The sequence below is a fragment of the Chaetodon auriga genome, chromosome 6, assembly GCF_051107435.1.
Source record: "Chaetodon auriga isolate fChaAug3 chromosome 6, fChaAug3.hap1, whole genome shotgun sequence".
Lineage (NCBI taxonomy): Eukaryota > Metazoa > Chordata > Actinopteri > Chaetodontiformes > Chaetodontidae > Chaetodon > Chaetodon auriga.
In genome coordinates, this window is record NC_135079.1 from 16,395,398 (window position 1) to 16,412,922 (window position 17,525).

Here is a 17,525-nt window from a genome sequence, read left to right on the forward strand (position 1 = left end):
TCATGTTAAGCACTATTTAAGCAAATATTTTGTCACAAAGTCAGACAAATGTATTGTATTGTATAAGAATATACATTTAATTTACCCAACAAGCTGTTTTCCATAGAAATGCATTACAAATTCTCTGGATTTTTGTGTTTATTTATTTTATAGTTTTATAGATTTGAAGGAAAAACTATATAGACAGAAGTCGTGTTTTTCCTTACATCTTCTCATTTAGAATGTAAAGTTGTATATCTATTGAACAAAGGGACACTGTCAACAAAATAAAAATAAAAATCAGAAAACCATTAAGACAATGGTCCTTTTTCAGTATCAACCTTTATGTGCCCCTGTCTTTGTTTAGTCTTCATGGTTTTGTCTGACTTTGTATGAATCAAATAAAGCATGAGAGCAGACTGTACCTGTTCCAGACAAAACAAAGCATGAATTAGACTTAGCATTTCCACGGGCCAATAAGATTGTTTGGTACAGCTGCATTTTCCTCTTTTTTTGCTCTGTGGGCTGAACGGGAGCTATAGATTGGAGGGGTTTGGAGCTCCTCCTCCCCCTGACATATCTCTATGGACAAAAGCATTGTCCCTTTGGGTGTCAGGCCATGTCAGACATGGACATAAGCAGTGCAGCAAACTAAGAGGAACTTTATTGAATGAGAAGACAAAGAAGAAGACATCCAGCATGCAATTTCTATCCCAGCTCAGCCCAACAGGTGGGTTTGATATTTCTGTGCTTTGTTTTAAGCATGAATTGTATGTGTAGAAACAGAACTTAATATTAAATGTACGTCAGATCTTTTATTTTAATTTGTCATGACAGGAGTATCGTAAGTTCAATCAGTCTTCAAACAATGTATATAGAATTTTGTCATAATTCTAAGTTATTCTCTTATCTTATTCATTGTATTCATGCTTTATTTAATGTTACTGTCACACAAAAGTAAATTCTACTCAAGAAGAACGCCATTTGTTACACTCGACACTGTTCTTAAATGCCCAGACTCTCAAAAATTTCTTCTTTTTTCCGCAACAGTTTAGGGTTAAATCTATCATTAGTGCTTTGTAAAATATGTGTATTACAGGCAACAGGAGAAGCAGCCAGGTGTAAAGTCTGAGCCTGTTTTGTGCCTTTCAGGTGACTTCCACTTCCACTTCATTTAGTCATGGAAGCTCCTCAGACCAGTCTGACCTCGTGGGATTTTAAATGCATCTACTTCTGTACATTTATGCAAACGTTATGGAATATTTTCATGGTTTAGTAATTTTGCTTAAGACAGATAATTATTCTGAACCTGAATATGTTGAGCTCTTTAATGTATGTAAGTGTAAACAGTCAGTATTTCTAGCAATGTGGACAAATCGAGTCCTTAAAAATAATTTAAAAGCTGCAATTTCCATGAAAATGTTCAAATAATAATAAAAGTAATGATGATAATAATAATGCTAATTAATTTTCTTCAAAGTAATGTTTCATTTACCCTTTGCGATGGTGTCTTTTAGCATTCTGGCCTGCCTCACCTCGCCAACCCTCCAAAAAATTTCCATTGTTCAACACACACAGGAACAGATGAACCAGCATCTAATCTAGTCCCTTCTCTCAGTGCACAGAGAGAACAGACAATATCAGCCACATTAGAGTGCTTGATTTGAGTGGCAAGATCCATCTCGACAGGGCTCAGCCAGACTTCCTCATCAACTTGGAGGATTTTTTTATAGAGGCATTATGAGATAACCTTAGTCTGATACACAAGACTCAATGTAAAACAACTTTACTTTGATACTGACATTTAATGTCTACTTAAAACTTCTCATCACAGCATTTTGAGGTGTGAGCAGTTCAGCTAAACAGTGTTTACTTTTTCTGTTTGTTCATTGGAACAATTTTAGGTGATATTTATAATATTTTACATACTCTTTCTCTCTCTTATCCCTTTGATGCAAAAGTTGCTGCATTAAATACTCTTATTTGCTTCCTGGCAGAGAGTTAGATGAGAAGGCTAATACCACTCTCATTTTTATCTGGTACATATGAAGGTAAACCCGCTTACAGACTCAATAAGCAAGATATAACGTGTTCATTTGGAGATTTTTTTTTTTTTTTTTTTTACCACTGGACAGAGCCAGGCCAGATGTTTCCTGCTGTTTCCAATCAGCTGGCTGGAGCTTCTTATTTAGCAGACAAACATGAGAGTAGTAGTCATCTTCTCATCTAACTCTCTGTAAGAACATCAGACTGTTCCTTTAATCATCTGGTGATTCATCTTGGAGCCCCTCACCACCCGCTTAGGAACTATAACACTAGAGTTGTTTCTGTTCTGTACAGCAAAAACTTCTCGCATATCTAACTCACTAATACTCTGAGTGACTTAAATCATCTGTAAATGTAATTTCTTTGATTTTCTTTGTAGCTAAATGGAGCACCCATTGCTATCTGGCATGTGCATTCATCATGATGGCTTGCTCTGGACCAGTTTCACCCCTTCATGCCCCTCCAGTGACAACAGGTCTCCGCTCTGCTTTCTCTGCCACACGAACCAACAATGTAGTGGGAGGCAAGCAGAAGGCAGTGACTTTCAACAGGCTCATGGTCAATATTGGAGGGGACTTCAATCCAGACTCCGGCCACTTCCGCTGCCGTATCCCCGGGGCATATTATTTCTCCTTCTCTGTGGGGAAATTTCCAAAGAAAATGCTGTCTGTGATACTTGTGAAGAATGGAGAAGAGGTGCAGGCCATAGCCTATGATGACTACCGCAAGAAAGGAAGGAAAGTGCAAAGCCAAAGCGTGATGATCACTTTGAAGGAGATGGACACAGTGTGGCTGCTTTTGCAGCAGAGTCCCCAGTATGCTCTGTACAGCAACGCCGGCCCTTACATCACCTTCTCTGGTTACCTCGTCTATCCCGACACCACCCAGACCAGCTACATCACAAACCACCTGTCCCCACCCGGCCTGTCCTACCCAAACTGCCCCCCTCAGGCTGACCCCAGGGCCAGAGGTCAGGCTTCAGAGCTGCCACGGTCTGCCTTCTCTGTGGCAAGGACCTCCACACTCATGGGCCAGAGCAGCAGGCAGCAGGACAAGCCGCCTCTGACCTTTGATGTGGAATATGTCAATATCGGGGGGCATTTCAACAAAACCTCAGGCTTGTTCACATGCCACTTTCCGGGTGCGTACTTCTTCGCCTTCACTGTGGGGAAACACCCTCGCAAGGCTGTTTCTGTGAAGCTGATGACCGGGAAGGGCGAGGTACAGGCGATGGTGTTTGATGAGGACACATCGAAGAGGAGGGAGATGCAGAGTCAGAGCTTGCTGCTGTCTCTCCAGCGGGGTGACAGTGTGTGGCTGTACAGTCAGCAGGATGAGCGTTATGCTGTCTACAGCAACCAGGGCAGGTACACCACGTTTTCTGGCTTCCTGGTTTATCCTGATGCAGAAACACTCACACCTCCCACCACACAGGACAGAACTCACCTCTAAATGTCTTAACCCTTGATGGGGTCTTAAAAAATAGTGAAAAAGCAAAAACAATGTCGTCAGCATAGTGTACGCACATTTATTGCCTTTTTGTCTTTTTTTTTTTTTAACAGTAAATAATAATAGGCATAACGTTTGCTGCCAATTTACTCCACAAGATGGTGCTATGATACAATTCTAGATACTAACGCAACGTGGTTCGCTGTAAGACATGGTAATTATGACAACCTAAGAAAGAAAAAATCACGCATACATTTACTTTCAAAAATGTTTTTTGTGTAGAAGGTTTAAAAACCTTTTTTAACATGTAAAAAGTATTATTGCATGACAAGGATATTATTTAAATGATGTATAGTTTCATGCAACATTTGCTTACTGTAAAAATGAGATTTAGAGATGCGTCACGGTCATGTAAGTGGAAATAGTCACATTATAGAACATTCATACTGTAGATATATCTGTATCTGTTTTGAAGTTTTATGTACATTTCAGGAAGAAAATAAATAAATTCATACACTTCACTTGTTTGTCCTTAGTCTAATTCTAATGGTACATTGTTGCACTGATTGCAAGGGAGAGTCACCGTTAATCAAGTTTATTTTGTCTACACTGCAATTAGGGGCTGTGGTAACTGATGACTGATGATGACTGTCTTTATTAGACAGTTCTCACACTGTGGTAAATGTCTGTCGTTACTGCTCCTGGTGGTGCAGCTGCCGTACACGCTTGCAGGCTATACAACAGAAGACTGTATTTTTAACTTGTTTCAGCTCAGTTCATTGAGTTTCAGAAAGATTAAAGAGGAACAAGGACCATCATTTTCCAGATGTTATATCTGCATGTGTACCAGTCGTTTCCTCTGTGCTGAACAACGGGTGTGAAAATAAGCTTAATAATGGTCCAACATCAACCTTTTTCCTGTTATTCTTGTTATTTATTGAGGCAGAACATACAACCTTTGTGTATTTACAGCAAGTACATGTAGCAAGTACTATAGGTTTTACAAATAAAAAATAAATGAACCCATTATTAAACTCAATGCAATCTAAGCTTTACACGTCTTATGAGCACCGTCTCTGTCTTGAATTTCCAGTGTTCTCGTCTGATTATTCACGCTGGGACTTCAAGATGTTTTACATGGTGTGCACAATAAAAAGAAGTTATTTCAAATGTCTCAATAATGAGACAAGTCTCAAAAATCACACAGCAAGCTCAGCCCACACTGGAGGCAAACTGCTCGTGCGGGGATTCAAATCCAGATCGTCACATCATCCGGTATAAATATGCACTGCAGTTGACCCATGGCTTTGTCTTGCATGTTGAAGTGTTCATCTTATCATCCCCGTGTTTCCACTCTCTTCACTTCCGGTGAGTCACTGCACGTCCCAGATCTCACAGAGCAGCGGGGTAAATTTCTGGTCGTTCACCCTCCAGGATGTGAGCATCTCTGCGTGGTAGTGGCTGAGTGTTCTCAGCTCCGTCAGACGACCCAGGAGACGAGCGAAGTACTGCGGCTCCTGCGGATGCTGCAGGACGCACAGCTTCCTCAGCAAATCCAGCATGGCCTCCTGAAGTCTCTCAACAGCCTGCTGATCCCTCACATAAGGCCGATCTGGAGAGGTGAACAGTGACAATACGTTGGCCTTATAGAGTGTCCACCTCTCACGTAGTGGCATTAAAAATACTTCTGGGTGACTGAAAGCTGCTGACGCTGGCTCACCTGGTGTCAGGATGGTTACGGTGGTGAGGAGCGCCTGTTCCTCCTCCACCATGTGGAGTTCACCGATGCTTTTGTAAAAGTTGAACAGGGGTGTGATGAATTCCTCTGATATACCTGCAGAAGAGATTATATTCAACTTTCAAAAACATGTGGTGAATGGGCTCAAAAACCGGTGCGATACGACGAAGTCAGGTCCAGTATTTGGGCCAGTGACAACACGAACAACATAATGAGCTGTCTTGTAAGGCCCGGTCTAATTACTGACAGTAGTTTCTGCACATAGACGGTACTACATTAATGATGCTCTAGTCTGGATAATAGATGGTTGTAATGCACAAAATAGAAAAGTTTCACTTTTATTTATAGAAACAAATGAAATGCTGAAATACAGACTGTATATCATCTTTAAGAAAAAGTTTTCTTACACCCATTACAACCAAGAAAGCCTTTTGAGCCCCTGTGATCCTTTGGCGACCCCTAGTGGGGTCAGGACCCCCATGCTGGGAACCAGTGGGGTATTCATTCGAACAGATCAGGAACAGGACAGGTCACTTGATTCTGGGTCAAACGTCATCAGACAGATGCACAGTGCTCTTCCTTGCCTACAAAACTCAAACTGAAATCAATAATGACATATATAAAGCTCGACAACTAACCTGAAAACACTGTGTTAAAGACCTGCCCCTTCCAATATTTTTGTCTTTTTTGCACATTTGACACATTAATGCTCAAATCTTATGTGTTCAGACTCAGAGGGCAGTCATGCAAAATAAATAATACTACAACAGTTGGACAGAGTGATTACTCAGCTGTTTAAATGCTAACTGAGGGTCAAAGGTGTGCTGTACTGTGCTGTATTAATGTTGTGGATGAAGTGGAGAAGAAGAGAAGGAGGAGGAGGAAGAGGGTAAAGAAGAGAGCCAAAAAACAGCATAAAGAAAGAAGACTCAGTAAAATATTATTGACAACATTCATGAGTATACTGCTCAGTATATTTATGAGCCTGAGTGGTATCAAAACTATCAAAACAGTCAATGTGATTGACTGAGACAGAGAGAAGAAATGGAGTGAATTGAAAGAGAGAAAAGACATTTTAACTATAAAATCTGGTCTATAATTGTTAACAAGGAGTCATAACTGTAAAATGAGGGCTTGGATCAGTGTTATAAAGTAGATCATTCCACAAGAGGATTGCAACTGAAGCACTTTGGCTGCATTATGTCTCGGCTCAGCTTTGATCATATATTTCCTGGTTGTGCATTTGTACAAATTAAAATAGAGTAGCTGCAGTGCACAATGACAAATATGAAAGTCTGCTTTTCTTCATTAGGTAATAATTCAATGCTAAAAAATGTGATTATTACAAACTGCTCTCTATATAATTTCAAACGTCTGCATTCAGTTCGCTCTTGCACTCTGGCAACAGTTCCTACTTTGGACGCTCCTCAAACTAGCGGGGGGAGTCTGTTTGCTCGGACGCATCATCAAGCATTCAGAAATGCCAGCGAGGCTCAGAGGGAGAGAAGTGGACAATGGCACTCTTGATGTTTTGATAAGGAACAATGGTCTCTTCAGACAGCTTTGCTCCCTTATTCTCGCAGACTGGCCTTTACTGTGAATATCTCTTATCCCCCCATTCACACCAGAGCTGCGCTGAGGGACCCAGTGACTCACACACACTCCCGCCATCACTGCTGCTGTCTGTCTAACTGTCCAGCCTTGTTGACATAATGACACCTGGCATGCATATACATGAGGTTTTAAAGCCCCCAAGCAGTAAACTATTTGATATGGGATATATGTGGAAATAAAAGTGAATATGTGAGAAGAACCTTCCCATGGGTGAAACATCTTCAGTGCTGAAGTGCCACTTAAGAGCTGGGTTCGCTTTGGATGCTCTCCTTACCTGTCGGCATGCCCACACGCATGCCTGAGCAGAGTGAAACTGTAACCACTGGGGGGGGGTGTGCATGTGTAACTTACACCCTGCCAGAGATCAACAGGTCAGCACACATTTCCAAGCTGCATCAAGCAGATCAATTATTGAAGGATCTGGCTAGACCTGGCTGCTTGGCTGCAGGTAGAACTATAAATGTCATGATACTGCTTGTGCAGCCTGCTGAGCAACAGACCAAGACTCTTGAAGGTCATGAATTAGGAGTAAAGATATTCTAGTTCCACATCTTAATTTATTAGCAATATTTTGGGCGATGAAAGCTTAGAAGATCATAGTTTTAACTAGTTTTGGTGGAGCTGTTAGCGCTTGTGCATCAAAAGTAGAGTGCGTGGTGTCAGACGGTGCCTTTCACTTCATGTTAACTCACCACTCTTGCGTATTCTCTCTTCCAGAACTTCTGTGTGTCCGTTGGGCATCTTTCTGCTAAAAACCTGAGCTGAGCGCAGAAACATGGCTTCCACAGCCGAACCCTTCAGCAGAGCGATCTGATCCTCACGATCCAGAGAGAGGAAGCCTGCCAGAGGCATCACAGCATCATCAGGCAATGTGGGGTTTTTTTTGTGTTTGTTGATAAGATTCGCGAACTAGGAAAAATACCTGGAATATTTTTTGTAAACTCCACCAGAACTTGGACTTGACTTGTTGCCATTTCCGTCAATAGGAGGAAGTTTTCCTCTGTGCTGTACTGGTCTTGCAGCTGGAAACAACAAGAGTAAACAGCACTGAAAATGATCAGACAAGCAAAGAAAAGACAGACCAGGCTGCATAAACTCCACCAGCAGTAGGTTGTACCAGTGGTGCGCTGCATTAAGCACAACCCCGATTCCAAAAAAGTAGGCCAAATATAAATAAAAACAGTGCAGTCATTCACAAACAAATTGTGTTTACCAACAACAGTTTTTTTCCTGAGCATTCCACAACTTTCCCAGTCTTTAGTTGCTCCTGTCCCAACTTGAATCAATGCAGCTGATGAGGTCAAACATTCAACATATTGTCTTTGTACTGTTTTCGTTTGAGTATATGTCTTAAAGAATTAGCATATTATCACATTCTGTTTTGTTTGTGTTTGACACAGCGTCCCATCTTTTTGGAATCAGGGTTGAAGTGGCATCAGAGGTTGAAACATGTCATTGCATGAACTTCAGTGTCTAAAATTAAAGAAATGGTCTAAGTTGGGCATCTTTTTGTACTGAGATGCACCGGCTGGTATTGAGGGTAATATACCAGTCTTTTGGCCACATCTTGAGGAATCTGATGTCTGTTGTGAGCATCTACGATGACTTTCATGAGTTCCCGCTGCTCTTTGGTGATTTCAACTTTTTCCTGGACACAAACAGAAAACAGAACCGACACATCACTAAACAGCGGCACATTTTTTGTCAGTCTCCATGGCAGAATCGGCGAATTTGGACAAAAATGAAAGTGGAAAAGCTGTAAAGACAGGGCAGCGATTGTGATTACCTTTGACAGTTTGGTGGTGGAGGTGACCTGCTTGTTGTCCGTGTTGTCTGTGCCCTCTGTCTCGTCTCCAGGCGACTGGCCCGGGGAGGCCTTGGTGTTCTTTCGCAGCCTTTTAGATTTACACTGGATCTCTGTCAGCAGGCCTGCCAGCGGTGATGAAGGCTTCACTATGTGTGTTAAATACTTCACAGCTCTTTATTCAGCAGCGTTTGTCAACATTCATTTTCATATATCATGAGGTCATATTAAAGCTGTATGTCATTCTGCATAGACTCACGAGTGAAGTGAGAATCATAAAAATGCCAAATTTTCTCTTTTGTGTCAGTGTCGTTCAATTGTGCTGTTTTCATAATTTAATTGTGTTTATTTTATCATTTATTTGATCATTATTTATCATTTTAATGCATTTCTTTCATGTTTGTTCCTGCATGTTTTCCATTAATAAAAGCTTCACATCACCGTCCTTTATTATGATAACTTGTTGTAACTTTTACATTTACATTTATTGCATTTCTTTTTCTGTTTTCATTTCCCCATTTTAAACAAGACCTCACAGTGAGGAGAGGGGAGTAATCAAAGCAAGAAGACACAAATCAATTTCTCCATTGAATTAGCGTCTGTCTTTGCACAGTGTGACCAAAAAAGTCTAATTTGTTGAGCTCCCCTTGCAGCAGCTGGTAGTCATGAATGCCTGCCACCCCTGCAATATTCATCACAACTTCGCTGCACTATTTATGAGCAACAGGAGTCTAGTCCTGTGTTTTTCAACTGACAGCTCTTAATAGACCTAATAAGTCATAATCCTCCACAGACTCCAAAGTACATGGTCCATGTATAAGTTCTGTCAGCACTTTGTGAAAATACTGAAGAGTACACTCCCAAATAGCCACAGGTATTAAAAAACAACACTTCATAGCAAATTCCCTTTCAATGACAGCAAACACCTTGAAGACATTCATTTCTCCTAAATGGAGCTTAAGGTGTCTGTTGAGCTGCTTCTATTCCTGTAACAGTAACAGAAGCTGGACCTTTCTATTGTGTGACATGTGACATTCAATCCCTCAGTAAAATTCAACAGGCCGTGTCAGGGCGGAAAATGAGGGCTCACCGCAGCAACCTGCGACAGCCTCCCTCGACAAACAGGCAGCACAGTGTTTGCGTGTAGACAGCGCACATCAGTTTGAACTGATGCATGACAGTAAGCAGAAATATGTCCACAAATCCCCACCGTATTGTTTAATGTTGCTTTCCCTTGCAGTGAGACTTGTTAAGTATCACAGCCTTTCTTTCCCGTCTGCTCTTACTTGTCATTCTTTTCTTGCTTTGTGTGGCCTGTTGTAATACCCTCGCTTATTATTTGACCTCTTTTTTTTTTAATATATCTTATGCACATGCTTCCACTTGAGAAGCCCCCTTCCCACCTACCACAGTAGTCTCATTTATGCACTGCTATCTGGAATTTTCTATTAAATGTATGTTTAGCATAATGGTAACAAAGAAAGATTGCTTCGGCACGCTGTCAGCATGAACAGGGACCAGGGTCTCATAATGCTCAAGTGATACTCACATTCAGCCAGCATGCCCATCTCTTTGCACTTTCTTAGCCGACACTCCTGGCATTTCCTGCGCATGTACATGTCCATTTCACAGTTTCCGCCGCTCTTGCATTTGTACACAGCGTTCTTTGTTATGCTCCGTCTGAAGAAACCTGAACGTGGTTAATAAAACAAGGCATTATCATGAGCTGGGTGCAGCAGAGGCAGAGAATAATGATATGGACTGCATACACTGCAGTGTGTTGGGTCACAGAGCAGTACAGTGGTGGAGAGTTTATCAGTATTAAAGTACACTTCCAAGCTACTAGTGCTTAATTATTACCATTTAATACTGCTTTATAACTCTGCTTCACGACAATGCAGATTGTCCTTTCTATAGATTTTTCCAACTCAATTAATGCCACCTATTTACTAGTTACTTTGCTGATTAAGGTTTTACATATAAGTGCATTTATCTTACAAATAACTTGCATCATTATAAATTCAACATTATATTATAAAACAGTACTCTAAGAGAGCCCATTCTGTATATCACGTTGTACTAGTTTAATGGTTAAACCTACATTAATAGATTTGCTTTTTGCCACCTTGGAGCAGCAGAATCAAGCTGTGAGCACAACACTGACATCTTATCAGATATTACATCGATATGGTGAACAGGTTTGCATGCATTTGCCCACGTACACATCCAGCAGACACAGCGCAACATTATCAGTCTGATGAGTACAGTCACATACGCATAGTCATCTGGCATATTGATCATAGCTGCTTTAAGAACAGTTTGCAGATAATCCTTCCGCACTTTAAATTTATAATCTTGTAGATTTTCATTTAAATACATGTCTGCCAAGTCACTATCTATCGCCAAATGGTGATCAAAGTATTGCAATGTTTATGTATTTGCAGTACTACAAACTGGATGTCAGTGGCGACATTCCCACGAAAAATGCAGCATTAGGTTACTGCTGATGCAAACGGAAGATTTCCTACTGCTGCAGCTTCACATTAAAAGCATTTAGCTGTCAGAACATGAGGTGACTTCTATTAAGAAGGCGCGTTTACTGCTAGCGCTCTTCAAAAATGTATCTACAAAACAAGCCAGCACTCATTTTCAGCATTTTGACAGTTTGCAGGGAGTAATGGAACAAGAAGGAGCAGCCACAGTGAGCTGTTAGATGAAGAGCTGTAGGCAACAGGCTGCAAACCTCCAACTTTTCAGAGAGGTAATGAAGTCCACAGACTCGTGCTGTGTGTCGCATAAAATCAGATCATGGTTGCTCATAGGTTCATAGGTTACACACTGTTCTAATAATGTCACAATGTGACATTGCATTATACCCAGCTGGAAATGTTCCAGAGAGAGCACAGAGAACACACACACACACACACACACACACACACACACACACACACACACACACACACACGGGCAGAATAACTTTGGAACAGTTATTAGACATTCTGACATAGAACATTAAACAGAATGGCATTCATTAGCGTAGCTGAGCTCAGGTTGCTCCTGCATTGTACAACAGAAAGCTGAGAGGGAACCCAATCTGGCAGCAGCACCAGGTAGACCTGAGCCTATTCTCAGTCAAATGGCAGAACAGGCCAGCTGCTGCACTCCTGGCATTGTCCAACCTCACAGTGTGGAATTACACTCATACCCATTCACTGTGTGGTCTGGCAGGAATCAAAGCAAATTCAGTGTCATAAAAACATGGGGAGGAGCTGCTGAAGGCCACCACGCCACCGTCACCATGGAGATCATTTTTACACGGAGAGGAGTTGTAAAGTGTAATGTGTCCTTACATATATCCTCATAAATCCTTTGTTCTCTTTAAATCAGCCTCAATCTTGTCTTCAGCTGAAGAAGTGACGGTCTGACCTGAGCCTGACAGACTGCATGATTGCAGGGATTTACTGGCTGTCCCTGACTCATAATTAAACATGGAGTCGACAGACGTATGCCACAGTGCACAGCTGAAGTAGTTATAGTTGTTAAAACAATTAAATGACACTTAAATGCAGCACCAAACCATATTCCTGACAAAGTAACAGGAGCAGTCACTTACCTGCCCCTGAGGCCTAATGAGCACAAACAGCATGGCTAGTGCTCTCGTATGCAATGACAAATGCTGATGTATTAAATTCTCCTCACCAGCTGCTGTTTGGACTGTAAATATGAACATCCCTGTCATGTGTGGCCCCTAATGTCAAAGGCTAATGCTGTGAGGGCCGAATGTCATTCGACTCTACAGCTGGCTGTGACTGTCTGGACATTTATTTTAAAGAGTATAAACCTGTGCGCAGATAGGTGCAGTGTGTGTTTCATAGGGTGCTGATAAAAAATCAAAACAAAAAAACATCAGCGACAATAAAATCCAATGTATTTGTTTTGGTACGGTGCATCTTCTCTCACCTTTACAGCCCTCACAGGTGAGAGCATTATAGTGGTATCCGGAGGCCTTGTCTCCACACACAACACACAGTTCCTCCCCTTTGATCCTTCCAACCTGCGACATGTGCCGGGTCCTCTTGCACACGGCAGGCACCACAGCGGACACCTCCTCCATCTCAGCGTCATAGCTGACCTCCAGGGGTCCTTTTCTCAGTTCATATATCCCCGTGTGTGAGTACCATTCGTCTCCATTGTATGGAGGGTAGTAGTTCTGATTGGAGTAGTATGGTGTGGTAGACATGGTTGGCTCCATGGACGTGTACTGCATGCTGGGATAGCCGGTGAAGGGTAAGATGTCAGGATCCTGCAGGAGAGGACTGCTTTGGTCTGCCAGAATATCTAAGACAGAAGTAGGAGTCAATGATGATGGAAAAAAAAAAAAAAAACTTGACTGAAAGTCTGCTTTTCTGACATTTTAACTGCATCTCATGGCCTTCTTCAAGGAATGGCAGTAGCTTAGTTGTGATTGCAAAGAATTAATATGGAACCAAATCATGACAGATCTCTCCAAGTCAGGTGAGCAAACCCAATCTGAGAAAGATCATGAATTGTGGTTGAAAACTTGTAAATGGACCTTAAGACAGAACTTCTGCTTTTGAGATAAACGACTTCAAGCTTAGTGAAACTTGACATCATATGCCAACGGAATTCATTTGGAATAATGTCAAATCAAGTCACATTTACTTTCCTGTCCTTTACTATAACTATTGCATATTTAAGTTCACAAAAATACAGTCTTGTTTCAGAGAGCCTGAAAAGCTGCTAAAGACATCAATACAACTCTCTAGACAGTTGAGAGTTTACTAGGTTCATTAGATAGTCACTAACTTTGACATTTTGGTGCTGGGCAGGTAGCACACAGTGCGTCTGTAAGCCTTTTAGCCAAAAACAGCTACCTGCTGCATCTGGAAATGATGCAAAGAGGACCAAAGAGGGTGAACCAAAAGAGTAAAGTTGTAGTCCAGAAAACCAAAACTTTTACGCCACGAAATCTTGTTTACCTCAGGGGCTTTAGAGTCCGTGCAACATGATACCCTCTGTCATTCAACCCTCATTTCTGAGTAAAAACTCCACAAAAGCATTTTATTTCAAGTGCTTCCCAGCGGAAGCTTGTTGGAACACAAACTGGCTCAGCAGTAGTCGGTAACGCACAAAACATGTACTGTAAACTCATAAATGATTAACAACTGGTTTGCACAGAGCACACTGTGTCTTTTAGAAACACATGTAGCTCCACGACAAACAAGATGACGCTGCTGAAAAATGGTTACAAGAGTGTTTAACAGGATTACAGAGCCGTTTCATGATGATTTCCAGGGCAAGTGTAGTATATTCATGACAGGACATTTCCTTTAAAAGCAACAGAGGGTGATGAGAGTCGTTTCAAAGAACGTGTGTTGTCTCCAAGAAGAATTCCTCAGCTGTACTGAGCTATTGTCAGGCATTCAAATCTGCTATTAAAGCAAACTGACACGCTGAACACTAATGCAGTATCTATAAAGTATATGTGACACTGACCTCTTCAGGACTTGGTCTGGACCATGGCCATCTCCGTGTGACCAAACACACAAACTATAAAGAGACTTTACTCTCTGCTCCCAACAGTCCAGCTGTGTTTTGTGGATCAGTCCGTCCTTTGCCTCTAACTAACAAATCATCTTCCATTTATGCCTTTTGATGGGAAACCTTCCTTTAAAGATCTGAGAACAGCAGGTCAAATACTGAGCTGCTTGCCGGTCTCTTGAGAAATCTCAAAGGGAGCAAAGGTTGCCACAGCTACTCATTAACCACGGAAACACATTTCTTTACATCATTACAAGTAGCTGGCTAATGTGTGAAGTAATTTCCAGATCTGGTACTAGCTGACTGCTACTGTTGTTGTTGTTTAACTGATTCATGCGGTCAGAAACTGCAGAAACGGCAAATAAGTGCATCTGTGCATCCATGCATGTTTGCAGCTGCTGGGTAATTCTGTCCCTGCTTGTTATATATAAACACACACACATTGTATTTAAGACCTGAGTTGTTACAGTAAATGGTGGCAAAAAATTTCTATATGTCAGATAAACCCCTTCATCATGTTCCAGACGTGTTCAGCTGAGTTGATTTGTGATTCTATTTGCATGTTCATGTTCCTCCTAAACACAAATATGTTAGTATATAAGTATACATCTATACAATTATTTTGCCCAATTATCATTTCTACTTTTACGTGTTCAATACTCAATCTACGACACTCTTAAACACCTTCATCTTCTGATAAAGCATCAATGTGTTTTTTGGATTTTGGCTCTTGATTCATTAGTCAACGCAAAAACATGAATCTATGAAGTGTGCGTGCATTCACTGCAATGATTTACTCAGCCTGCTTTTGATGTAATGTTGATGGAACACTGATGGGGGGGAGTTTTGCACGATCACTCCTAGCAATTGGCTGATTCTGTATATTATCCACATGTGTTTATTATTAAATTAGCCAATTCACAGATGATATGTGACACATCATCACAGTTCATCTACATACATACACAGGTGTGCTCACAGCCTCATGTTAACCTGAGGAGGATCTTTTGAGGTGGAAACATTGTCATAGCAGTCTGTGTTAGACACGTTAGGGACATCGCCCAATCATGGATGGCAATGCCAGTCCACCATGATGGTCCAGACTGAATTATCTCAACAACGACTGGATGGATTGCCATGAAATTTAACTCTGACATTTATGTGTGCTTCAGGATCAACTGCAATTCGCTTTGGTGATCCCCAAACCTTTCATCTAGTGCCATCATCAGTTCAATTTGTCAATTTGTCCAATATTTTGCTAAACTAACTAATGACATTCCTATCAGCTTTACCTGTTTAACTGTGCTATTTGGCTCTGCTAAATAGTAGCTGTTAGCATGCTAACATGATAATCTAAGACAATGAGCATGATAAACATTATATCTGCTAAAAATCAGCATGCTAATGTCACTGAGAAGATTAGCATGCTGACATTAGCATTTAGGTCAAAGCACCACTGTGTGTCTGCAAACTCCTCTGCAGTCTTGTTCCGTCTTTCTGAGAGCTGCTTTCTGCGAGCAGACTTACCAAACAAGTGGGAGCTCTCTGAGATGGAGAATTCATCGCTGGGTGGGATTTCCAGCGGTCCCACCACATTGATGTCGGAGCCCAACCACTCATTCATTCAGGAAAATACTGGTTGGACTGGACCTCTTCTGTAACAAGCATAAAAACAGTACGATTTGTGAACCGTGGTGAAGAACTCTTGAACACCATTAAAGGTCTGCAAGATCCTCTGAAACCTGTACCACAATGTAATTAACCATCCATCTGAGAGTCTCTACATCAGCACACCTGACAGGTCTTCTCTCCCACACAGGGATGAGATGTTCAGAAGCTGTCTGCAAGGAGGTGGGGGATGAAGGTCAGACCACAACAAGACCTCACTAAGAGCGAGTTTTACCTTCTACCTCCTGTCAGAGCAGTTCCTGTCCTGTTACATGTACACACTGTGTCATTAGGGCCTATTGACAGGAGGAACTGTATCACTAGATCAGTGTTGTCTTTCTGAATGTACTTTTACGAAACATACCATGTCCAAGTCTTCAGTCTTAGTTGGCATGTACATCTCATTTCATAATGTGGTGAACATGAATTGAAGATGAGCTTTAAGGTGTTTTTAAACTTGCTTTTAAACTTCCCTTTCTCGTGTGAAGACCACAACATGGTCACATGTGCAGCATGACTTTTATAGACTTAATCTGCCACTTTTTTTTTCCATTAACTAAGCGTAATTTCCCCTGAGATCGAAAAGCAACCCACAACGACTCACAAACCTCCAGTGTACTCTCACAACCCACACAACAGCCAAACATAACTCAGACAGAATGGCGCACTGCAGACCCATAAGAAATGACCTGTTCACCGGTGAACATGAAATATGTTCAGACTTGATTGCGTGGTTCTTACCTTATCCTGGCCAGCTGATGCTGAATTCCTGCCTGCTAACTTTCGTCGTTTTCAGCCTCGTTTCTGATATCCACGCTGTGAGCTGCGGCTCAATCGATATTTGCTAATGAACATTAAGCTGCTTGTGTCTGGGCTCCAGTGAGACCATGTGTGACCAGTTGGGGTCAGGGAGAAATGGATGGTGGTTATTAATTAAACTGTCCATGTCACACACACCACCCCCCCCCCCCCCCAAAAAAAAAAAAAAAAAAAAAAATCCCTCTTTATCTCAACAAGACAAGAGGCTGCCTCATGAATTCTCCAGCAGACCAGAAATCCCACCCACCCACGCAGACATCACACATGGAACGTACATGCACTCATTAATGTTGCTATCAGTCCAAGAGTTTATTGTGTCTCCTTCTCACTGCACCAGTTAGACCACACTGAATTTCTCATAATATTTTCATACGCACAACCAGAAAGACTGTGGCATTTGTTCCCATACCTCGTCAACTGATTAAAGCCATTTCTCATGCCGCTGCCATGTGCAGTACCAGCCCACACCAGATTTGTTTATATTGGCATACCTCAGTGTACCTGTCCTGTGTGTCTCTGTGTACCCTAAGATGGATTGAAATCAGAATTTTCTTCTTTTTTACTTGATCCAAAAACCAGCAGTTTAATCATTGATGGGTTGTTGCTCCATCCAAAGAGGCCCTTCTGAGTCAACAGACAGTCTGTCTGAAATAAACAGAACCTTTGCCATTGCTGTTTGTGGACAATCTGGCCTGTGTCTGAGAACATGTGAGGAATGAAGTGGTCGTGATGGCCTCTGGAAAGGGGCAGACACATGTGACATGTACAGTCGTGAGGGCTCTCACAAGCACTGATGAGGTTCATTTAAACCGCCTTTCTTCAGGTGGTACAGCGTGATGAGGGCTA

The 17,525-nt window shown here is 41.7% G+C and overlaps 2 protein-coding genes across 2 annotated transcripts; one reads left to right on the forward strand and one right to left on the reverse strand.

Moving 5' to 3' along the window:
- Positions 1-612: 612 nt before the first annotated feature.
- c1qtnf13 (C1q and TNF related 13) lies at positions 613-3,967 on the forward strand. Its single transcript, XM_076733759.1, has 2 exons — positions 613-709; positions 2,405-3,967. The coding sequence occupies exons 1-2, from the start codon at positions 679-681 to the stop codon at positions 3,475-3,477; spliced, it is 1,104 nt and encodes a 367-aa protein (XP_076589874.1). The 5' UTR covers positions 613-678; the 3' UTR covers positions 3,478-3,967.
- An 880-nt stretch (positions 3,968-4,847) lies between these two features.
- Positions 4,848-15,816, reverse strand: nr1h4 (nuclear receptor subfamily 1, group H, member 4). Its single transcript, XM_076733602.1, has 9 exons — positions 15,720-15,816; positions 12,591-12,968; positions 10,180-10,320; positions 8,613-8,755; positions 8,376-8,474; positions 7,749-7,848; positions 7,519-7,665; positions 5,195-5,308; positions 4,848-5,086 (listed from the first exon to the last, which is right to left on the reverse strand). The coding sequence occupies exons 1-9, from the start codon at positions 15,814-15,816 to the stop codon at positions 4,848-4,850; spliced, it is 1,458 nt and encodes a 485-aa protein (XP_076589717.1).
- Positions 15,817-17,525: the final 1,709 nt, after the last annotated feature.

What these genes read in the sequence shown, in the direction of transcription:
- c1qtnf13 (XM_076733759.1), top strand. Translation starts at nt 679, where the DNA reads ATGCAATTTCTATCCCAGCTCAGCCCAACAG. An exon ending in ATCCCAGCTCAGCCCAACAG is followed by an intron (nt 710 to 2,404) that starts GTGGGTTTGATA and finishes TTTTCTTTGTAG; the next exon opens with CTAAATGGAGCACCCATTGC.
- nr1h4 (XM_076733602.1), bottom strand. Translation starts at nt 15,816, where the DNA reads ATGAATGAGTGGTTGGGCTCCGACATCAATGTGGTGGGACCGCTGGAA. An exon ending in GATGGGCATGCTGGCTGAAT is followed by an intron (nt 8,756 to 10,179) that starts GTGAGTATCACT and finishes CACCGCTGGCAG; the next exon opens with GCCTGCTGACAGAGATCCAG. An exon ending in AGAGAGAATACGCAAGAGTG is followed by an intron (nt 5,309 to 7,518) that starts GTGAGTTAACAT and finishes TCTCTTCTGCAG; the next exon opens with GTATATCAGAGGAATTCATC.